Source organism: Dermacentor albipictus, chromosome 1 (genome assembly GCF_038994185.2).
Source record: "Dermacentor albipictus isolate Rhodes 1998 colony chromosome 1, USDA_Dalb.pri_finalv2, whole genome shotgun sequence".
Classification (NCBI taxonomy): Eukaryota; Metazoa; Arthropoda; class Arachnida; order Ixodida; family Ixodidae; genus Dermacentor; species Dermacentor albipictus.
The window spans coordinates 189028552-189053739 of NC_091821.1; the positions used below are offsets into that span (position 1 = coordinate 189028552).

General features: G+C 43.1%; 2 protein-coding genes across 4 annotated transcripts in view; one reads left to right on the forward strand and one right to left on the reverse strand.

Moving 5' to 3' along the window:
* The window catches only part of kappaB-Ras (NFKB inhibitor interacting Ras like 1), a 70350-nt gene extending 47350 nt beyond the window's left edge, over nucleotides 1–23000 (reverse strand). The window contains exons 1-4 of one of the 3 annotated variants that reach the window (XM_065426801.2): nucleotides 22793–23000; nucleotides 22538–22671; nucleotides 22338–22457; nucleotides 9486–9581 (exon numbers count right to left, since the gene is read on the reverse strand). In XM_065426801.2, the coding sequence (XP_065282873.1) occupies nucleotides 9486–9581; nucleotides 22338–22457; nucleotides 22538–22588 (267 nt within the window). In that variant the 5' untranslated portion in view covers nucleotides 22589–22671; nucleotides 22793–23000. The remainder of the gene's footprint in view (nucleotides 1–9485; nucleotides 9582–22337; nucleotides 22458–22537; nucleotides 22672–22792) is intronic. The other 2 variants (XM_065426800.2, XM_065426802.2) reach the window with 2 other exon arrangements.
* Nucleotides 23001–24250: 1250 nt separating this feature from the next.
* LOC135898048 (alanine aminotransferase 1) overlaps nucleotides 24251–25188 on the forward strand; it is a 52817-nt gene continuing 51879 nt past the window's right edge. The window contains exon 1 of the mRNA XM_065426799.2: nucleotides 24251–24708. Coding sequence (XP_065282871.1) covers nucleotides 24454–24708 — 255 coding nt within the window. The 5' untranslated portion in view covers nucleotides 24251–24453. The remainder of the gene's footprint in view (nucleotides 24709–25188) is intronic.

Consider the following 25188-nt stretch of genomic DNA (forward strand, 5'->3'; position numbering starts at 1 on the left):
ATGACCCACTGGTTCGACCAATTTGGATAATTCAGCTCGATCTGAAAGCCTTCTCATGAACAATCGTCAAATGAAAGTGCTTAAATTTGCCATGAAGTTGAACATTTGTATAAGAATTTGAGCACGATCATTTATGACGTATTGAGTTTAAGGTCTTGGCTTAAGGAGTGCATCGAAACCTCTTTCTGCAATATTCGCACCACTGCCTGCATTCATCAAAGAACTTTTGAGCCACTATGAAAGTTACCCAAAAGATTTCCTCCCCCATTTTGTGAATGGGAAATGAAACATGGTTTAAAAGTGGGATCTAGAAACAATGTGACAGTCTATTGACCCTTTTCGTGGTGATACCGTAGGTGCTGCCATGTTTGATTACGTGGTGACGCGTCTATTGCTTGCCTCAACTGCCTCAGTTTCCATGTTTACAACGGGTGTGTATGACGTCGGTGCAGCTTAGCAAACCTCTGTTTTGGGAGGGGTATCATAGATGGTGACTGGGTGGACGATACGAAGCTTTGGCCACAGCTTCAGAGAACATGCAAAAGTGCTTTCGGATATGATGTTCAAACAGCGCAAGCAGTGCACGTGGTGCTTGCTCTAAAAGCGGGGATAAATATGTACTCCAAGCTATCCAAACATTCTGCTCATGAATTGAATCAGGATTAGGGTGTTTTGCTCTTCATTCTTTAGTTGGCAAATATTTTGAAGTAGCGGCTTGTCACATTGCAGACTCAGTAAATTTCCTCGGTGCGGTCGCTATCTGATTATTTTCTGCCAAATCACTCACAGGCGTGCTAAGTTCTGATAGATTTGTTCTTACTGCGTGCAAGTCTTGAAACATAGCTATTTTGTACATTGCAATGCCTTGTAGCAAAGATGTATTATCGCTAGTAACTCGCTTACTCTTGTGGACCATCATGAAACATTTAGCTTCGACAATTTGTGCACTATCGGTATAGTCAATCATTCATTGTGCATATATTCAAGTGTGCACCCATTCACTCATTGACATGTTGGCGATAGAGTGGGCATAAGTTTCCGTGCCAGATGCAGTAGAGGTGTGTTGATATTGTGCATGAAACTTACTACGACAGGACGCGGCGCTACTCCCTTTGTCATTGTTTAACGAGCGGTACTCACTCTTGCCAATGCCCTGGGGCTGAAGCACTTTCTTTGAAGGTTAGCAATACATCGCTGGTGGGTGAACAAATTTCTGTAACCTCGAGGAAAGCCGTACATCTCAAAGTGCTGGTGATAGATACGGACAGTTGCAGCAGTGGTCCACGAACTTAGCCACACAGATTCATTCTATTCCTTAATATGCCAGTCACTATTTTTGCAACCAACTACTGCACATATCTTCACTCCACATGATTCGATGCAGCATGATTGAAGCACAGTATGTTAGCAGAACTAAGTTGCATTTCCGACAGCTGATTGCACAGAAGCAAGGTGGAAGTAGTAGTGGTTTTGTATCCGCGCACTATCACTGAGGCTATGTGCAGCACACCACCAAAAGCGCCATCTCGTTCTTCTAGAACGAACTGCTTCGAAAAAAGGGTCAATACAGTGGAGGCATTTGCATTGCTCCCTCCCCAGAAATTCAAGAGCCTCTGCTTGGGTAGAAAAGTGGTGGCGACCATTTTTAGGGATACAAAGAGTACCTTGCCGATTGATTACCTGGAAAATAGCATGACAGTAACAGGATAATATTATGCCAACATTCTCCAAAAACTGCATGGAGCCATCCTGCAAAAAATGACGAGGATTGTTGACAAGAGGCATCTTCATCCTGCCCAACGCTCTGCTTTACAAATCTTGTGTTGCCCATACTGTCATTCGGAAGAGTGTTTTTGAAGAGTTTGCTCACCCACCCTGCAGTTCTAATCTGGCCCCCAGTGACGTTCTTCTGTTCTCGAATCTGGAGGTACAAATCAAGGGAACAAAGTTCAACGACTTGAGTACACTGCAAACTTCCACAGAGCAGTGATTCGACAAGATGAAAGATTTATTTATTTATTTTTGCAATTTATCGCATTTTATCACAAAATTACATATTTAAAAGCAAATAGCTTTCTTTCACTCTTTTGCTAGTTTTCGTGGATGTCAGTGGTGGTCAGACTTTCACTGCCGAAACAAAGGTGCCAATGCAAAGGATGCATACTCTCACGCAACTGAGTTGTAGAGCGCGTTCGAACGCCAACTATATTATAGCTTTTCTAAACGCACTTGCCGCCACACGAGAGCTTTAGGGAGTCTGAAGGTTTGGTTGCCATGGTGGCGTGCCTGAGAAGGACGGCCCTCCTCTTCTCCCACTGCCTCCTCCCCTGTGGCGGTTACAGGAGAGGAAAATGGCAGTTGCCTTCCACGCCGGCACTCGCATCACTGGAGAAAACACACATGATGCATTGGTTTATATGTATAGCCACCTATACTACAGATGTGTTACAAATGTTCTGGTTAACAACTCTGTACTCTATGGAATTATGTAACGAAACAATGCTACCTGAAAATCCCCACTGCAACAAATATATACCGTCAAGCGGATTATTCCTTTAATGAAGCAAATAGCCTTCCAGAATGTTTAGGTTATTCACTCACATTGACAATCATCGATGGTTTCTGCATAATGTTTTTCAAAGCCAAGATAGTTTTCTTCACACAAGCGTTTCAAAACTTTTTGATCAGCCCTTGTAGCAAATGGCATGCACAAATGATACTGCTGCACTTGCAGTGCTTGAAAACCAAGTACTAGGTTCCACAGCCCTTGTATTACTTTTTATTTGGATGGTGACCTTTGATGAAGCACTGAATAAAATAAACTTTCTGGCACACTGCTGAAAAACAAATCTGATACATCTTTATTACTGTCTCTGCCCAGGAATTCTGCATGCTTGGTTGATGAACATTTTTTGCAATGGCACTGAGAAATTGCTTCAACAACAAAGCACTGAGGCCAGGCACTCTTTTGTGACAAATAGGGTGAATTAATTAGAAATGCCAGCTATAACTCAAGATACTACAGTAGCACAAAACTTGAAAGGCTACCTAAAGAAATGTGGAGGGCTGGAAGGAGTGGTTGCACCAAAAGGTGGAACTTCGCTTTCTACAAGATGCCTATCACAGCTACTTGTTCTTACATATCATATGTAAATGGACACTGAGCACTGTGTTTAATCTCAAAGCTGAGCTTCCTCAAGCCACGAAACAATCAACCTCTTCAGTAAAAAATATGGTAAGCTGCCTTAATGAAGCACTGACATAAAATTTCTTGGGTTCTGTTTTTTTTTTTCCAACTAATCAGTAGCTATTAGCCCAGTAATCATGCTAAAGAAACTCGTTTGCTACAGTGCACGACAATTGCTTAGTTATACAGTCGAATCTCGTTAATTCAAACACGCTTAATTCGAACTTCCGATTTATTCGAACTGACACTTTGGTCCTGTCAAAGTTATATGCATTCCAATGGGTCAAAACGCCCGGTAATTCGAATGTGCAAGCATTTGCGATGGTTAATTCGAACATACCGCGCTCCGACAATGCTCTCAGAAGCATGACAAATCAAGTGGCAGCGCCCCAACAAGCATTGCTCTAACCCCGCCATAGAGGAAAAGCTTAGGAGAGGCCCCACATCACTGCGCGCAAGTTCTGTATAAAGTCCCAAGGGCGATAACACCGGCGCCATGCACCCTACGCTGTATATGCGAGTGAAAGCGATAATCACGGCTCAGTCTCGCCTGCACGAAATAGACGAAGTGGGGAGGAGGCACACCGTCTTCCACCATGTGCGAGGCACCCAACATTGTGAGTTCCCGGGGGGGGGGGGGGGGACGGCGCTCTATTCCGGCTGCGAGCGGTCGCCCGGCCGTATCTTGAGAGCGATCTACATTAAGGGCAGAGTCTAGGTACTTCGGCGGTTCTTAGATTTGCGTGTGCTTTGTCTTCTCGGCATTCACTTTTCGTTAAGTGATAGACAGCACAAATGTCACTTGGTTTGCTGCTGCTGCAGCGTTTCCTCATGCCAGCGTTTTGACAGCGAGTTTCTAGGTCATCAAGTGAGATGTGTTCATGTTTGCTTGTGCGTGCATGACACCATGGTTGGTTGTTTAATTAGTATGCCTATGTTTACAAGTTTATACTACTATCCTTGCTTCGTATAGCTGTCCACTAATTTGCTATCGCAATCGATGCTTCGCCTTTCGAGCGAAATTTCAACTCTTTTTTTTTACAATGATGAGTCTAACCGAGATATCCCGATGGAAAGGTTGTCGAAGCCAGTGCACATCTTCCGATTCTGCACACGAAGCAGACACCCAGTACCTCATTCTTCTTATCTTTCACACGCGGCGACACTGCAACAGAAGGGAGCACACCAACATGATTATGATCAGTGGCAACGACTTTGTCATCTTCATAAGACATGGTGCGTTAAGAACGTAGTACGAAGATCGTAAATGCAGCGGCTATCTGTCAGTAGATGAGGGAAAAACCATGCGAGCACGCAGAGGGAAGCAGCAGCGGAGGCCCAGTCCGGCCTCAGCAACTCTGCCGTGATAGTCTTGGGTGACAGTATAAGGGTGTACATGGCAGTAAGCCTAGGTGGCAGAGCTAATTAGGGCCATCCATCAAGCTGGCGGGAAAGCAAATGCACTTCCCTCCCGTTCCTCCTCACAACTGCATTCTCCTCGCTCTGCCTCTAACTCGCAACTCCCCCCCCCCCTCCCCCTCGATGGCCCCCCGCACGCGTCCGTTTCCGTGTCAGCTTAGCCAGGTCCCAGAAGTTTCGTTTTCTGTCGTTATCAGGAAGTGAGCGTTGGTCGGCACGGACAGTTTCGTGGTCCTCACTCGCTGTTTGCTTGCACGCCGCGATATTTTACGACTCGCACCGTTCATGTATCGTGCTATGGTGCACGAGTACTTTTAATTCGAACAAATTTTCAGGTCCCTTCGAGTTCGAATTATTGAGATTCGACTGCATGCTGGTATCTGACGGTCAGTCATGGTTTCGATTTCAAAAAGCACTTCACGCCCCGTAACGTAAGAGGCATGCTAAAAGCTTAGGAGAGGCCAGGCGATGATCACATGAGCACGCAGACCTGTGAGGTTTGCTAGCACACCGTCTACCATGCCATCTATGCTCCATTTCATCTGCTATTTTGGTGATAGTTTGGTAGGAAACCTGTGCATTGCTACACTGTTGTAATACTTCATTGGGCACAAGTACACTACGAAGTATGATCTTGACATTAGAGAGCTTTAGCCACATTTTGGTGTGTCCACAAACAATAAAAGAGTTTGCAATTTGCTGGGTAACCAGAGAGGTGTATGACAAGAACAACACTATTAGCGACATCTGGTAATGCAGTACCTAACCACATAGCACGCAGAACTAGTACTGTAACTTATATATTCTGCCTAACTGCTGGTGTAAAGTGTCGGTAGCAACATAATCGTTAACATATTGTACATTTATGATAATTCCCTTGGACAGTAACACTAACACAAAACAAACAAGATTTGAATATATTGTAGTTGGACAAATTGTCACAAGATGTCACCACCAGACTTGCGACTGCTGGCCACAGCACCGGTAACTTGGCATTCTGTAAAAGTTTGCACATACGCTTCATCATCATCATCATCATCATCAGCATGGTTACGCCCACTGCAGGGCAAAGGCCTCTCCCATATTTCTCCAACAACCCCGGTCATGTACTAATTGTGGCCATGCCGTCCCTGCAAACTTCTTAATCTCATCCGCCCACCTAACTTTCTGCCGTCCCCTGCTACGCTTCCCTTCCCTTGGAATCCAGTCCGTAACCCTTAATGACCATCGGTTATCTTCTTTCCTCATTACATGTCCTGCCCATGCCCATTTCTTTTTCTTGATTTCAACTAAGATGTCATTAACTCGCGTTTGTTCCCTCACCCAATCTGCTCTTTTCTTATCCCTTAACGTTACACCTATCATTCTTCTTTCCATAGCTCGTTGCGTCGTCCTCAATTTGAGTAGAACCCTTTTCGTAAGCCTCCAGGTTTCTGCCCCGTAGGTGAGTACTGGTAAGACACAGCTATTATACAGTTTTCTCTTGAGGGATAATGGCAACCTGCTGTTCATGATCTGAGAATGCCTGCCAAACGCACCCCAGCCCATTCTTATTCTTCTGATTATTTCTGTCTCATGATCCGGATCCGCAGTCACTACCTGCCCTAAGTAGATGTATTCCCTTACGACTTCCAGTGCCTCGCTGCCTATTGTAAACTGCTGTTCTCTTCCGAGACTGTTAAACATTACTTTAGTTTTCTGCAGATTAATTTTTAGACCCACTCTTCTACTTTGCCTCTCCAGGTCAGTGAGCATGCATTGCAGTTGGTCCCCTGAGTTACTAAGCAAGGCAATATCATCAGCGAATCGCAAGTTACTAAGGTATTCTCCATTTACTTTTATCCCCATTTCTTCCCAATCCAGGTCTCTGAATACCTCCTGTAAACAGGCTGTGAATAGTATTGGAGAGATCGTATCTCCCTGCCTGACGCCTTTCTTTATTGGGATTTTGTTGCTTTCTTTATGGAGGACTATGGTGGCTGTGGAGCTGCTATAGATATTTTTCAGTATTTTTACATATGGCTCGTCTACACCCTGATTCCGTAATGCCTCCATGACTGCTGAGGTTTCGACAGAATCAAATGCTTTCTCGTAATCAATGAAAGCTATATATAAGGGTTGGTTATAATCCGCACATTTCTCTATCACCTGATTGATAGTGTGAATATGATCTATTGTTGAGTAGCCTTTACGGAATCCTGCCTGGTCCTTTGCTTGACAGACGTCTAAGGTGTTCCTGATTCTATTTGCGATTACCTTAGTAAATAGTTTGTAGGCAACGGACAGTAAGCTGATTGGTCTATAATTTTTCAAGTCTTTGGCGTCCCCTTTCTTATGGATTAGGATTATGTTAGCGTTTTTCCAAGATTCCGGCACGCTCGACGTTATGAGGCATTGCGTATACAGGGTGGCCAGTTTCTCTAGAACAATCTGCCCACCATCCTTCAACAAATCTGCTGTTACCTGATCCTCCCCAGCTGCCTTCCCCCTTTGCATATCTCCCAAGGCTTTCTTTACTTCTTCCGGCGTTACCTGTGGGATTTCGAATTCCTCTAGACTACTTTCTCTTCCATTATCCTCGTGGGTGGCACTGGTACTGTACAAATCTCTATAGAACTCCTCAGCCACTTGTACTATCTCATCCATATTAGTAATGATATTGCCGGCTTTGTCTCTCAACGCATACATCTGATTCTTGCCAATTCCTAGTTTCTTCTTCACTGTTTTTAGGCTTCCTCCGTTCCTGAGAGCATGTTCAATTCTATCCATATTATACTTCCTTATGTCAGCTGTCTTACGCTTGTTGATTAACTTCGAAAGTTCTGCTTCATGTGTGCATGTAAGCGTGCTTTGTGTGTGGTCAGCACAAGACATTCAATGCAAACAGTGCTGAAACGTCTTCCGAAGGGCGAGACAAGCCAATGATCTTGCACATCACTGAAATCAATCGCTGAAACTTGTGACATCATAGTGTTTACAAATAGGACCTATGCTGATGACTACATCAATAGGCGCTGCACTTTCAGATTCATTGCTCGCACAAACTTAAAAATTAAATTGAAATAGGCTCTAAACTGCGATTGCTACTGATACATTACGGATGGTTACTATGAGCTCGCAGCAATGTAATTGACCAGTTACTTTGCGTTAGAATTGCTCTGTGTTATTGACAATAACTACTATCAAAAATACTTTTATACGTGCCAGGTATACTGCTGGCAAATCTGGAAGATCTCGCGAACAAGGGTTGGGCATAGAAAACCACACATCAATGAAGAATGTAAAGTTCCAATAAATATACAATAAGGAGACACTCTGTATGAATGACATCTATGTTCTGTTATGAGAAAACTTGCCCCTGTTGTCACTGCTGCTCCTGTTAGTGAAGGCCATTCCCATGGTTTTTCAAAACAGTATGAAGAACAATACTGTTCTACCCACCATGTGGGACACTTACACCAACAAGCAGTACAGAACACAGGCCTTTGCCTTTCTTCAATTGATGTATGAAAATTCTGCAATGTACTGCTTTAAAAACATTTGCAGGTACCTCTGCTCCAGCTCTTGGCAGTTAGCTATCACTGATGACAAAAAGGTCTAATGCGGCAGAGAAAGAATAGAGGAGCTGAAATGCAATTGCAAAGAAAGACAGCTTGCTGTAATGCAATCATCGAGATGTTTCTCAATGACACCACAGGGGAAAATGAGTCACATAGAGCACCCCACTTCGAAGGCCAGTTCCTTGACAATGCAGTAAATGTTGGTGCACTGTGCAGTGCTACTACAATTGCACATTGATAGCAATGGTAATAAGGCTTGAGCAAGCCACCAGGGCTTTTATTTCTGCACTCACCAACAGGTTTCTAGAATTTGTGGAAACATTTTATGTGAGCCACATGACCATATGAAATGTTGAAAATCCACACACTGAACAGGTAAACTGGGAGATTAGCAACTATGTTAGTTCCAAGACAGGAAAAGATGTGTCGAAAGTAGGGGTATGCGAAGATTCGAAATTTCTAATGAAATAGTACATGTAATTTGATTGTTATTCAATTAGAGAATTCACAATTAAAGGTTGTCTGATATTCATTAATGTTAAAATGTCGGATATTCGTTTATGTTAAAACTGTCGGATATTCGTTTACATTAAAATACAAGAGATGTACAATACTTAATAAGTGTCTACAGGGTGAAATGCAGATGTAAATGACTACTTGGAATAGTTCTGCTGCAGGGGAGCCACAGTTACTGCGCAGAGGCACCAGTTGCTGAGCTAACAAATGGAGTACATCAGCTTAATAATTTCCAGTCAAATAATATGAATGCGTTGCCTTTAGGCAGCTTACGATTTCTCCATTCAGATGAAGCAGTTTAATATTGGATGATCCTACCATATTCACGCCCCTTTAATATGATGTGTGGTGCTGTTGTACTATTACACTTTGCTCATTCGAGAACACTGCACATTACATGCATCTGGTGACATGCTGTTCCTGCATTTCTTTATGGTAATTGTGATGGTGCACCAGATAGGATGGGCTCAGTTATTTCTCATTTATGGGCTGCTCAGTAGACAATATATCTGAATATGCTTTATATATAACTGTTTAGAAATGAGAACAAGAAGAAAAGGGGTTAACCGAGGGGCCCGATTTTTATTAATCGTATCATCAGAAGCCAACAAACAAAGATACAAGCCAACAAACAAAGACACTTTGTGTTGTGTCTTTGTTTGTTGGCTTCTGATGTTTAGAAATGAGAAAATATTCAATGTTTTAATGCAAAAATTGAAGATATTATTATTGAATACTTGTGTCAGGAATTGGGAACACCGGTAGTCCAAAGTCAAAGCACACATCATAAGAGAGCTGCTTACCACACCACGGGAGTCGAAAAACTGCACCTTCTCCTTCCCTCCTCGGTCATTATCGACTAAAGCACAGTAGATATCTTCAATTGTTGGCTGAATGTCCTGCGAATATAATGACGAAGAGTAGTATAGTCCAGTGTATAAATGAAGTAGATGATAGCGCATTCCCCTGACCCTCAAAGGTGGCCATCTACTGTCAAATGTGACTGACCTCGCCACTTACGAAGACTTATTCCATCCGCTCTAACACCACAACACTAGCTGCACCGCTGCAATGTAATCATGTATGACAATATTGTGGTTGCACTTATTTCTGAAGAAATTTTCAAAGCAGAGCCAAAAGAAAAGCTTTATATATGGTTAGCAGCGGAAAAGACAATGTATGAGCACATCAATAGAGAAATGCTAGCTCTTGAAACAGCTGCAACTTGTATTTCTATGTTCCTGTATCTCAGCTAGTGTTGACAAAAATGAATACCAGGTTGTCGATTATGACAAGTATGGGACTGAAAAATATTGCAAAAAGAACGCCACATGATGGCAAACAATATGTTGTTGGTTTCACCTAGCTGTGTTTTACCAACTTTTTTAACATTCTTGACTCAAGTTATGTGAAACACCCGGCATACCATGCTCAAGTGGTACAGCTTGCTGGCATTTGACATTAAAAATAAGGACTCATAAATATGAAAAATAAAACAAGGAAATGTTGAATACATGTGTCAAGCCACACAAGGTTTTGATGCAAGTAGTCTATCTATATTTAGTCAGTTTATGATGGCTTATGTTGAAAATAATATATATATATATTGTAAAGGGGGGGTTTATTCGGCCCGTAGAGCAGCAGCGACAAACTCAGCACCAGCAGGTAGGGCGCAGCCAGCGAACGAACTGGGTACGTGCCACGCGATGGCAACGGGGCTTTTCAGCCTGCCGATCTTCATCACAATCACCCCCGGAATTGAAGAGTAGCCATCCTGGCGACCTAGGAGGAGGTGGGCGGATCATAATACTGCTTCAGCCGGTCAATGTGCACAGTCTCTCGCCCCCGACGACGCAGATCGGAAGATGGCGATACGGGTTCGACCACGTAGTTCACTGGCAGAAGGAGATTCAAAGGTGTCCAAATAGTTGCGGCGTTGTTGGAAACGTGACGCATACGGACGCACATTGTTCGGGACGTTCGGTGTAAGCAGGCGACAGTGACGTGCCACGTGTCCAGCACGGCCACAATAAAAATAAATCGGACGGTTGTCTTCCGTGCGCCAATGGTCTTGAGGTCATGTATAGTTCACCAGTGGACGGACTGGACGGGATACGGGTGGGTGCAAAGGTGGGCGAAGGGGGCCATAGGTCTGTGGCGCAGGCCTCATCGCGACTTCGGCGTACATCAGGGGAGCGGCCGTCGGAGCCTGTTGAAGAGAAGGCGAAATGTGGTCGGCTACCTGCTCCTTGATGACAGATTGGAGAGCGGGTGCCAAGGGAGTACTTGGCTGGCCGTGTGCAAGTGGAATCAAGGAAAGCTAACGAGCCACTTCTTCACGGACGAACTCCTTGATCTGTAGCAGCAGCGAAGTGTTATCCGAGGCAGCAGCCAAGCTCGACATTGAAGTGGCCTGAGGTGTAGATTGGCGGGTGGCTACGCGTTGTTTGCGCAGTTCGTCAAAGCTTTGACACAGACTGACGAGTTCAGCGACTGTCGCGGGATTTTTCGCCAACAGCATCTGGAAGGCGTCGTCTTCAATGCCTTTTAAGATATGGCGATCTTCTCGGCATCAGGCATTGCGATGTCAACGTGATTGCAGAGTTCAACAACATCTTCTATATAGCTCGTAAATGTCTCCCCGCACTGTTGCACACGGTCACGCAAACAGTGCTAGACGCGAAGCTTGCGAACCGCGGGGTGCCCAAATACCTCTGTCACGTTAGTCTTGAAGGCCGTCCACGTCGTCAGATCACGTTCGTGGTTGCGGTGCCACACGCTGGCAACACCACTCAAATAAAACAACACGTAATTAAGTTTTTGGTGTCGTCCCAGTGGTTGTGGATGCTCACCCGGTCGTAGTCAGCGAGACAGTCTTCGACGTCATGGTCTTCGGTACCACTGAAGATGGGTGGGTCATGTTGCCGCAACGGGCCGGGGCAGACCACGGTAGTCACCGGGGCAGCGAGTTGTGGTTGTGGTGGTCCTTCTTCTGGCATTATGAAGACGGGCTGCAGTGTCCGATTACGAAGTTCCAGAATTCTGGTTGTACCCAGCACCTCCACCAATTGTAAAGGGGGGGTTTATTCGGCTCGTAGAGCAGCAGCGACAAACTCAGCACCAGCAGGTAGGGCGCAGCCAGCGAATGAACTGGGTACGTGCCACGCGATGGCAACGGGGCTTTTCAGCCTGCCGATCTTCTTCGTCACAATATATATATATATATATATATATATATATATATATATATATATATATATATATATATATATATATATATATATATATATATATATATATATATATATATATATATAGTTTACACCCCTAGCAGTTTCCTTAATAAACAAGTTGCAAACTTTTGTGATCACCCCTCATATATGCCAAACAGCGTCAACACATCCCTACACCCTCCCAGGAGAACTGCAAAAAGCCAGGAATGGTCTAGGAAAGCAGCACCCATATTTGAGGAAAATGGCACAAGCTGCTATGACGACTATGGCTCATACTTGGGAGTTAGCAGTTTTGCATGAGTCAGTTTATGTGCAGTACATCCGGCATGAAATGGACATGGCAGGCACTGCCCATTTCTTGTCCACTCCTCATTTCTTGTGCCTCTGTCTTTCCGTGCTTCTGAGTGCTTAGATCTGCATGGACGTAGTCTGTAGCCACCGCCACGGTGTGTCCCTTACTGCTAACTGTGGCTTTGGGATGCAAAACACCATCAATTACCTTTACTTTTGTTTTCTCTTTTGAAAACTCAGCACCTGTGAATAAGAAACTTTTTTCCCTCCTCTCTTTTTTCACAGTGTATATACAGGGCGTCCCAACTATCATGCACCAAGACTTAAAAATGTGTGAATGCCACATAGCTGAACAGAACCAAGGTAATGTTGTTTGCTGTTGCTTGGAGATACTCAGATTATCTTTTGCATTCCCCCTAATTACATAATTAATATTAATTAATCAACTTCTCAAATGTTATAATTAGATGAAAAGTGTGAATGAGAAAATTGCGGAGCAACATGAAAAACTCCTGGTGCAGCTTTTTGAAGAACCTTTTGTTCAGCTCACCTCCACACCTATCATTAAGATTTCTCTCACCAGCGTACACATATTTTCACTAATGGTTGATATTACGGGCTTCTTGTGAAACATTCTTGGAATAGATAAATTACGTACATGATGGGTGGGCTATGTCAGCGAATAAAGTACGATATCAGTGCGTGCTCAAGATACTATAGCCCTAGGCTAGCAGTCTGGCATAACGCAGCACCAACATTCTGAAACAGTTTACCTCACATGACCCAAAATCCAAATTTCATATCTTTTTGTTTACAACTGTCAACTTCACAGATAGATGGTTCAAGAACACTTTTCTGAAAAAGCTTTAAGCACACAATTGTTATTTTGGTACCATGCTGTGAAGTTTCTAGACTGTGAGGCAACGGTAAACTCCATTTCTGCAAGAAAATGTTTGTTTTCTGTTCCAATGTTGTGCTCCAGAGAGTGTAGCTTGCAGTTTCCCTGCTTTTACATCTTCTTGGGTTGGTTTTGAAGTTATGGTACTGGTAGTTGAGTGGGAAGGCATTTCCAACCTCCACTGTTGAGCACCAGCAGCTGCTGGACAAGCTCAAACCAAAACTTATTCTGAAAGCCCTTTTCCCAGGCTAACAAATAGATAACCTTATGTATCTAAGTAACAGTTTTTAACAAGCTGAAATCAATGATCGAAGAATAATTTGAATAGTGAAAAAGTTAAATGTGCTACAAAGTACACTGGCATTCCAAGACTTTCAAGATTGTCTTTCTAGCAGTTCAAGACAATTTTAACTGAACCACCAATGCAATTTTTGAACATATTTTGAGGAAGGCATCTTCTAAATGGTGCTACGCTTAGCATTTCTGCTAAGGAGTGATAATTTCACTATTGCATAGTTTCATTTGCAATTGCAACATGTCCTAAAGTGAATAATCAGAAAGTTAGTGAATCTTAATTGACTGCCTGGACACAGCAATATGTTGTGCAAATAATGTCTGCCTGCTCAGGTGAATCTCCTGGACAGACACAATAGCACTAAATGCTCTGTGAAAATTTTAAAATATGATGAAGCTCAAAAAAAAAAAAACTGCACGAATCTCTAAAGCGTTCATCAAAAGTTAAGCACACTACTAACAGGCTTTTATTTAGTCATGCGTGCAGAAAACCTGTAATTTCAGTTCATATTCTTTGCGATAGTAATCAATTTAAATTTATTGCATGCCGATTTTGGTATACCTGTACTGTTTCTGTGGTACTTTCTTCCTCCGAGTCATAATGTCCTCAAATAATACAGCTGGATGAGTGATCAACTACATACAACTAATCTTTCAATCACAATTACATATCTGCAAACGTGGATACATTAAAATTAGTAAAAATCCCGCAAACATGACATTGAGGGCAGGGAGGGGGGAAGTGGGAAGAGCAGAATAGCATTCATTTTTCTTTAAAGGGGCTCTGAAACACTTTATCTAAGTAATCATAGAATGGCCTCACCACTAAAGGACGTTGTCTAACGAATCTCATGCAGCAAAAATATTTCGAATCCTTCAAGTATAGGTGGAGTTATCGCACTGATACCCGGCTTTCTCTCTCTTTTCGTCTCCTCAAGTGCACTGGAAGCTACACAGTGGAGAAGCCAAGAGAGCAAAGTGCTGGCCAAAAGCTGAATGTCGCGGCAGCGAAAGGGCTCATTGCAGCACCCCCTGCTGGCCGCAGTAGAGCCCACTATGCCGCACGCCATCTTAGATGCCCCGTGCGGCAGACGCAGCTGTGCGCAGTACAAAGATGAAATTATTTTTCTGAAATTGCAGACATATATTTTTAATTAACTTAAATCAAAATTAGCAATTATGTATTACTGAGAATGTTCTCGCGATTATGAAATTGGCCAACAGCATCGGTGGACCAGCTGCCTTCGATGACAACATTATGAATGTGAGAGCAAGCGACTGTTTACTGCTTTTGACATGAAACTGTAAGTTCTCTGCTGCATGCAGTGCAATAATATTTGGCTCACATGTTCACACAAGCCTTGTTAACAGATCGGCAACATTGTTTTACTGCGTTCAAAAAGTGTTTCAGGGCATGTTTAAAGCTTGCACTGAGCACATCCCTACTGTGCGATACATAAGCACTTCATTAATGATGATTTACCTTTAGGCACCGCACACAAGCAGCAGCAAACTCGAACAGTAGAGGCTGGCAAGCAACACAGGTTTTAGATCTTGGTTACTTTTTCACTGACTTAGTTGTTGCCAATGTCACCTGTTTCGGGGACTTGCCTGTATAAAGTTGCTTGAAGCAAGTTATTTCACCTCTGACATTATTTTATCATTAGAAGAGTTCTAATGAAAAATTGAGTGACTGTTGAATGAAAAAAAAAGACATTTTTCAGAATAGGCCACTTAAGTAGGCCTCAGTGAATCTAAATAGGTCAGTGGCAAACAATAAACTACCATTGTGTATTTTTTTACAGGTACTATACTTTTGTGCTTATAACTGCACCAAAAATTCAAAAAGCCTTACATTAAAATCAAGGTGCGGGTTATATGCGCATTTAGTCTCGAGATGTGGCTTCACGACAGTTCGACGAATGCTGCCGTGAAGCCACACTTCAAGGTCCACACTTTGAGGCACCAAAGTTCTCTGCCATTTTCATTATTCCAGTTTCATTACCTCCTAGAGAACTTCTCTCTCGCATGTTGAAGCTACATTTCCTGCTTTTACATGGACACCCATTCTCTGTTGTTTGATTGCCATTTTGCATTTTGTTAATAGTTAACGAATAGTGCAAGAAGTGCCAGTGAACCAGAACCCGGATTACAATAAGTTGCGCTTGGTGACAGTCCTTTAGTGGATATTATCAGCATCACCGAACAGGTGGGGAACAGAGCACAAAGATACGGTGTGAATGAGTCATGCATCTGCGAATGGATACTGTGTTGACAAAGATTTGAGAATTGTTGTACAAAGCTATTTCTGTCCTTTATACACACAGATTTTTTTCTTATTCTGAAGGAGTTGTAATTGGGGGTGTGGGTTACATGCGGAAGTGCGTTATATGCAGAAAAATATGGTATGTGCACAATTGTGTAAAAAGCGTCATGGTCATCACAAAATTCAGCAATGGGTCTCCGGCATGGAAACTAAAAGCAGTTGTGGTATTTTATTAGGTACAGTGGCATATTTTTGATAAGCCTCTGCAGCCTTCTAATTTATGGTTAGACAGCTCTGAGCTGGTACTGCTTCTGGCACGATCGTGAACTTCTGGTTTTGTTCTCCTTCCATTCTCTGGAAGTCATGTTCATATCTGCATGTTCTGTATGAATGCTGCATGTGTTCTTCTTGACAAATTAATTTATGATGGACTCAGGCATGTACCTCCAAAAAATGTGTGGCATTTGGGTGTTATCCGCATTCAAGAGGCTTTTGGGCTGTGCACTGAGCCCAGTGTTGGTGGCGATACAACCAGGACCGAGTGAGGCGAGTTTTCACCGCAGCAATCAAAAGACGACGATGAAGATGGGCATCATGCTGACAAACACAAGAAATGTATACATGAGTGCACAAGGTAGTGACTCTCAAAAAGTCTTGAGCGGTTCTGGTAACAGTAGGACTCCAACGGCCTTAAAGGAGACCTTAAAGGGACACTAAAGGTTACTATGAAGTCAAGTTAAAGTGATAAAGCAATGCTCTAGAACGTCTAAGGTGTCAATATAATCACGAATAGAGCTTTAGTAACCGAGAAATTGAGGTAAATGCATGACACAATTTGAGGCCCCCCAGCGACATTCCGGTACTAGCCCGATGACAAAGGCACTCCTCATCATAATTTATGTCCCTAATACTAAACTACTCGTATTAAAAAGATAATTTCATTAGGTTATAAGACGGAAGAAAATACTACTTGTCGATTCTAAGAAAAAATAACATTTAGCGTTACCCTTCAGTAGGGTCGAAAGGTTTCGTTTTCGCTCGACTCTGTGCCGCGTGTGCTTTGGAGTCTCAGTTGTTTCATTATCTCGTCGTGCTGCGCTGGTTCTGCTGGCTCGCGAAACTTGCATTTGGAACAAGCAGTGAGAATGCCATGTCCATTTGATGTCGTGGGATGCGCGAACGGTCCGCGGAGCTTGGCCAAGGGCAGTTTCAGCGGCGAATTCAACGTTACTTATCACTGTGTGCCAACGAGTGAACCTCTTAGTTCGAAGTGGTTAAGTGCCGTACCTCGGCCACAGCGCGTTGGCAAAGAGCAAAAAAATCGCATAGTGTGCTCGCTGCACTTTCGTCCAGAGGATTGCGAGTTCAACGCTGACTTACTGAAGTCGTGCGGAGTGCCTTTCAAAGCAATGCTTTCACGCAGTGCTGTTCCGTCGGTCTTGCCTGCATTCTCCGAAGCGCCAGAACAACTGCAGGTCGAAGACGGGGCAGTGAGTGTGGCATTTGGTTTTCACGAAGGAAAAGCTACAAATGTGCGAATATGTATAGCCATGACATACAGTTGCTGTCGTAGTAGTATGCAACGACGCCAGCAGCGCGAGCCCTCAGTAGCAGGTCACATTCATCAATGCTTAAATCGCTAAAGTCGAGCCCAGCACCGCGAGCCAATGTGTCGTTGTCAGGGACATCCACTGCAACGAGCGTCAAAGTTGGCGTCATAAAATAAAGAACCAGCTTATCATTGAGCGCTTTCCCTTCTGCTGGCCATCATAGTTCCACTTTCGCGCTGCTGTCGGCTCTGTTTCTGGCCGCGCATTTGTGTTTTGCGCAGAAAAGCTGTAGTGCCGCCTGCGGGTGCCGTTCTACTCACCGACGGTGGATCGTCACTATGAGACCATGATGTCACCAATCCTCGATCGGAGGGCGGGCGATTTGAGCTGTGCTAGAGGTACGCGGACGCTTCAGAATGCATTTTCTCTTAAAATAAGTCTCTTTTTCGCATGAAACAAGCGTTTCAAAGTTTCTGGGATGGTATTTCAACAGTTCACGTTGACTTAATATTAATCTTTAGTGTCCCTTTAACCACTTTTTACCGAAGTGGAAAAAGGTATTTGAAGTGATACTTTGCTGCAAAAAGTATTTCAATGCGTTCAGGGGAACCGGAGTAATTGGCAATCAAACATGGCCTCCGCTGTGCTGCCATTCCTTCTTCAATGCCTTGCACTGCGGAAGCTACGGTGCAGTAGGGTGTGCCCACAGCACTCCACCTTCTAAATGTCACTGTAGCACGCAATTCAAATTTAATTTTGGATGCTAACGTAGATGCCACGACTTCCACTTCTGGTGCCTACGACACGCTAAACATAATCCAAATGCAGTTGCTCACAGCGAGCTGCAGTGCGCTTAGCCAGTGTACTTGTGGCGCCACCCCGTGGCAGCCGCCGTATCTACACCGTTAGCCAACCACAGCTTGATGTCAACTATCGGCCAATAGCAGCCACATAAGGGAATGACAAAATAGTGCGTCTATAAGAGAGTGAGGGCAGGGCCTTCTGCTGAAAAGAGAGCATTTGAGAGAAAGACGACTTCCCGATCTGCTTGTGAGCTCCACGCACCGTGTACAACAGCACAATTTGGCTGAGATGTTCACAGCACCGTATGCTGCCCGTAGACCATGTTATTTCACTGAGCCCGAGAGGTGGTTCAGACATCTCCTCAGAATTGGTGGAGAATTTCACGTGAGATTTTCTTTTTGTGGTCCGTCGCTGTATAGTTGAGAAAATTAGCAGGGAATTGCTTGGGAGGTTCCCCTCTCATGGTTTGCTGCTGTACAGTCAGATCATCTCAGGGTGTGGCCATGGGTGCCAACTATGGCCTGGGCCAGACAGACCGAAAGCCAGTAAATCCTCAACAGAGTGGACATGGGTGCACACAATGACGTTTATTCAGGAAGGCCATTTAGCCTGGCAAAGGACAGCGAGCTGGAGCTTTGCTCAAACAAGCTACTCTGAATTTCAGGCCTATCCTTACAGTGACGGTGGTGTTACAGGAGAGGGAGAAAAGGCAATTCTTTTTTTTTTAATTTTCTTTCAGAATTTTTCGCAGTACCAGAGGCCCTGTGAGTGATAAGTCTTGCACATTCTGTTCATCTGCGTCTTCAATGCAAATGGAACTGATTAACTTAACTCGGGCAACATCATCCTTGTCTCGTCACTTGAGAGGAGACGCTCCTCGAAATTTTTTTTTTAAATATTTGTACTAAAGATTTGAAAATCCACCCACTCATAAAGCATTTCAAGTAGATTTCAAATATGTCATTAGCTTCTGTGTAGCTGCTATAGTTCTTGAGTTAAGTCCTACAGAATGGCAAATGAGTGATTTTGCGGCCACTTTACTGTGCAATAAATTTTCGCAAAACGCTTTGTGCTGTAGCTTATTTAGCTCTTTGTAAACCGCAAAGTGATGATATCTATTCAAACAGCGTGTACAATTACTGGAACTATAAAAAAGATTAGGACACTTCAACTAATTTCTTTCACAATCACATGAAAATAACCGTGTACACTTGAATTGCCATATACTAACGAAATTTGGCATACATACTCTTGAAGGTATGTAGTGCTAATACCTATTTGAAATTGCAATATTTCCAAGCAGTAAGTTGCGAAAGTACATGGTTATATTTCAGAGAATAGAGAAAAAAATTAGTTGAAATGTTCAAACTTTTTTGCATAATTTCAGTAATTGTACACACTGTTTGGCTAGATATGGGCACTTTACGATCTACAAAGACGTAAACAAGCTAAAGCTCGATGCTTTTTGTGAAAATTTATTACATAAAAAAGTGGCCATAAAGATGACTATATTTTGCCATTGTAAATCACATAACTCTAAAACTATAACAGCTACACAAAAAGTAGTGTCATATTTGAAGTCTACATAGCAAAATCTATACTTGACTGAATTTTGCAACCTTTAATGCAAGTAGTAAAAACAAAAAAGTTTCGAGGAGTGTCTCCTCTTGAGTTAACGTCCGAGATGTTTCTCGATGCATTTTCTCTAGGAGCTCGTCCGCACATTGCTTTTTCGTATCGTTCAGTTTCTTCTTATAAAATGAAGAAGACAGTGCCACAAACTCTGCAGCAATATACGAGCAGTTCACTAGCTAGCTGAATCGAGCACTGCTCCATGCTGTGCGTGGTTTCGCTTAAAGCGTTCCAAATACATCTACGATAACGCTTTGCACACGTTTGTGACCATACACAAATTCCGGCACTGAGATGACACTCGCTGTATGCAGGTGCTGTTTTTGATTTTGAGACATTCATGATTGTTATATCAGCTGGCAATTTTTTTAAAGCTGTGGAGACAATGCCAGGAATGCAGAAAAAATTAAGAAAGATTGCTTATCTGGTGAGGCCAAACTGTGTGCTGCGATGTGGAATACTTTGTAAATTCGTTTTATCTGCATTCAATATATAATGCAGGAAAACTCCCTAGTTGCAAAACAAAGAGTGGGGAATTGGACTGGAAATGTGAAGCTGGCAGCATCTGTAAAATGCTTGGAAAAAAACATGCAAGTTCACAATGTACACAATTGTGTACACAGTGTCTCAAAGAGTTAATCTGATAAGAGGACACAAGTGCTAAATCTGTAAACAGTACGAGTCAATACCGACTGCCAAATTCTATGATTAAAAAAAAAATTTATTGCGATTATATGTGGTTTTGCCAGAAAAGTCTGGCTGCATGAGCGACAAAGTGTGCTCTAGTAGTCATGTCCACTATGGATGGGATGAAAGTTATCACACTTTTTAGAGGAAAAGAACCGCGACTTCAGATCGGACATGACAAGACAGGATGAGCGGTAACTAGCAACTGCAGTTTATTACCATGAAACACAGAGCAGCAAAATGTCGCATCTGCGCGCAGCGTGCCTTGACATACTGATGAACAAAATGAAACATGTGGTAGAAAGCACCCTATATGACTGGAAAGTGCCAAGGGGCAAAAAAATCAGCTATCACAGGTTAATCAAAAACCGGGTTTCTTTACCTAGGAGAGCCACCGAAGGCTCATTTACACACATGTCTAGTCTAAGCTTGCGCATGTGTGCCGCTTCCATTATTTCTCGCTCAAGTCTATAGAGTCTCCCAGTCCTACAATGACGGCTGGATTTAATTTGGGATAGCAACCTTTGCATTCCCTAGTATGTAGGGGGAGATTGGCGCCACTATGACCCTCCAAGGAGCAGAAACGCTGCCGCAGTCTATCATTAATACATTGACCAGTTTGGGCAACGTAAACACTGCCGCATTGCAGCAGAAACTGGTACACCACATTGGTGGCACAGGGCACGTACTGATACTTGTGCTTAGTTTTTGGTTATCCCATTCTTGCTTCAGTTTCGTATTTAATTGTGTGCAGCCACCAACATAGGGCATTTGGGGTGCGATCTTGTTCGCGTTCGAAAATCGAACGGAGGCGGTCCGTTCTTTACGTCGTGAAATAGGCGGTCCGTTCCGTTGTGTTCGTCCGATAGCAGACGACACGGAATGATTGACAGCAGATATCACTTCACAATTGACGTCATGGCGTTCGTCACGGTTCAAACTGACCAATCGTGTGCGGCTCGGTGGAACGGACCGCCTCCGTTCTATTTTGGAACGCGTACAAGATCGCAACCTTGACAACTTTTAGAAATATAGTCAGATATTGAAATAGTGACAACTCAATTCGGGGACCAAATTAAATACAACAATATTGGAGTCATTATTCTAAAGTTTTGAGTATTTGCACACCCCTACTTTTTAATAATCATATTAACTGGTTGGGTTCAGATGGGCCAAGAAAGCAAAGTGTGGCTGCCAAAAATGTTGTATCCACACATTTGTGGGTAGCTTCTGTTTTCAAGTAACATGCTATAGAGTTGTCCTCAATGCCCTTTTCACGTATATTAGCAAAAGTAATTGATTAATTAATTAACGGGTAATCTTTTAAGTACTATTAAACCCTATAAAGTGTAGTTTTGTTGTTGTTAAAAACCGAACTTTGGAATACTAATTCGGTATGTACATGTGCATTTCTAGTAATATTTAACTGGAAATATTGAATCATAAGAAGACTGTTTGGACAACGTTACCAAGTCCAACTGCACCAATAATCCTATTAGACAAATCAGGTAATGATAACATTCAGCCTGCGACAGGAATGAAGCTGATGTTTTAGGAGTGATCTGCCCTTTAGAAATGGGCTTCCCCAAATTTGTAACAGTGAAAACTTAAAATGAGCTCATCAAGAAGTAAGAAATTATTCTGCTGCAGTGCAAAGCTCAGTCACTGCTATGTTTTCCTCTTTGTCACTTAGACATGAGAGGACAAAAATTTAATTAAATACGTACATCAAGCCATTACACACACCGCATGCAACGACTTGTACACAATAATTCCTTCTTCTTCGCATGCGCAAAAATTACCACGTAGAATTTAACTCTCTTTCGCAGCTAAATTACAATCGATGAGGAGGACCTACATGCGCAAAGCCGACACAGGTTCGTGGCAGTTCACTATATTCGTGGAGCGTAACGTTAAAAATGTGACGACAGGCAGCACTGGCATACACTAAAACGCCATCTACGATTTCTAAACGAATAAACGGCAAAAGTTGGGCTCACCGCCTTTAGGGGATGGTGGTTATATATCAGCTGCTCCAGCACCGAAGTCTTGCCGCAGCCTCTGTGTCCGCAAACCATGATCTTGCTTGTCTTTCCCGATGACACTGACGACTTCAGCATCTGCACGCCGCAGTTTGCTACTCAGTCCAATTCACAAGCTTATACCTACCAGGAGCAAAATACTACGCAAGCATAATTACAATTGTTTGTTTTTGTCCATGCCCACGTCGCTTTTTAGTAGCAGAAAGCATCACAGAAGCATTCGCAACTAGGACAGCACTATATCAAGCAAGAACAAAGGACGGTGACTTGCGCGCATTCGGTTTAGAATTCACTGAAAGGAAAACAAAGACACGCCGCAGTAAGTTACGGATGCCGAGCTGGCGAGCTACTCTGACATGAACTGACAGCATCCTTGAACAGAATTCCTAGGGCATGCATAAGGTGACGCTTACCTTTACAGCACAGATGCCACTCGGCACCTTTTCAAAAGGCAATCTCCCAGTGAGGTTTTACAGAGACTCTTCTTCTTTGACAGACATGTTCTATCGACTAATCACTACTTTATTCGTGTAAAACAACCTCAACTTCCTCAATAACATCGCAACAGCAACAACCATAAATCCCGAAACCAGACACTAGACAAAATGATACCGATACCAATGGCATAGCTATAGCATAGCCGATGGTTTGATGTCTTCATCTTTAAATGGACTACAGAAGAAGTCAATTATAAAGGTTTGAGTTTTTTTTTTTAGGTAAACAAGTTTACAAAATTGTTATCTTTATTTTATTATGCGGAGTCTCATTGCATTTTACCAGGCGCTGATTTTACACAAATCTCATTATTGTTAAAGAATACATCTACATAATGCAACCCACTGTATCAAGATCTAATACATATTCTAACACTTTTAGTCACCTTAGCAGCGGAATGCTTTTGGTAAATCACAAGGTTGTCTTGTACTTGAGAAACCGGAACTTGAAAACAATAAAAGTGGAATGAAGCAGACGACACTGTAGCTATCACTACTACACTACTACGGATGTTTTTGTTTAGTCATGATGAGTGAACCAATGTGGTGTCAATTGTTGCATTGCAGATATAAAATATTTACTTCAAAGGTAAGAGAGATAGTTACATGTCATCATTATGACTGCCAAGAACCTCTTATTTCATTCAACTTTCATCCTTACCTTTCATTGAGAAATGCATTCCATGTTGCGTATGTATTGCTTGCCCGATTGCATTTATGACAGGATGAAATATTTATTTTCAGCTTGTTTTATTAACAAGTTTTTCAAGTACATGGTTCTCCCCAACCAACCGAACGCTCTCGGGTCAATCACGATCGATCCCCTTTGATAGTTTCAATTTTACTGCTGTTGTGGAACCACTGAAAGCATAGTAACTCTATGACTGAAAGGCGTTGCTGCGGACTCCTGATTTTAATGGGGCAGCGTAGTCTCTTTTTTCTAGCTCTTCCTTTTGACTGCGTTGCGTCGCGCTGCCCCCGTTTGAAGCATATTTACACAAACTTGTCGATGGCATAGTTTTGTTTCTTAAGAATGTCGACGCAGCTCAGGCGCAACGGCGTCTTGCGCGAAAAAAAAAAGCAACACAACAACAACAGCGAAATTCTTTACTATCAAACAGCAGCCTACCTAGCCGGTATCACAACTTCTCGTTGATTTCTGTCGAAATTCTGGCGGTAAATTTGACTAGTTCGCTGCAGCCATACGCATGTCACGTTGCAAAACCTCATCTGGATGTTTCAGGACATATTAGAAATGTTAAGAAAAACATTAATCTCCAAAAACTTTTTTTACATTAATAAAAACATAATAACGACCATGTGACGGATACAACGTTTAAATATAGTTCAGCTGATATCCCGTGCTTAGAGTTGCTGCGGAACTGCTTTGACCTACGGTATTTTTATTTGCGCGTCGACGCGGTTATCAAACTGCAACCGTGATCGTGAACTTTAATCTCTGTGTCACTCTTATTCTGCGCGTGCATTCAAAGGAAACTGTGGGCAATACTTTACAGACTGCAAAGCTTGCTAGGAAAACAGCTTTTATTCTGGAAAGGCCTGCGTGCTGTGCTACAGGCATGCATAAGCGCGCAGTTCTTCGGCAAGCTCGCCTCCTATCGGAGGCTCGGTTGTCACGTGACTCCAGGCCGCAGGTAGCAGCGCTGAAAGCTCACAAGTTCTGTATTGGAGCAGCTGTTGGTCGTGCCGCATCAACGATGGCTGGAAAAACAGTAACTCTTGACAACATGAACCCTCACCTCATAACCATGGAGTATGCCGTTCGCGGTCCCATCGTTATACGAGCAGGAGAAATCGAAAAGGAGCTCAAAGCAGTGAGTACGGTGCATTTCCGTTCACCACACTTCGCGTATACGTCATACTGCGGCGGCCCGTGTCTGTTTTGGAAGCGACTACACACGCTTACAGGAGGCTACGCGATTGATACTTCCATGCCCGCGAAATTTCAAGTACCGATTACTTGAAAAGTGGCGCAGTAGAGGAATTTAGTGGTTACATGCAATCGCACGGACGGATACACGGAATGTGTTCGATCTCCGGCTGTGTCAGTCTCCGTGTATGGCTGCACGTGACCCAAAGAATTTTTTTGTTTGAGTCTTTTTTAGATGTCCATCTTCGTGTAGCAGTAGTCGCGAGCAACGGAATACATGTGTTCTAATTTTTTGGAAAAGCAGTGTCCGTTAAACAATACGTGCTCGCTTCAGCGGCCATGGCGAGGCCGTCTTCCGCGAAGTGCAAAGCAGATAAAGAGAAGTGATTAACGGCATTACGCGGTTGTGATTGCGCGGGCGTGT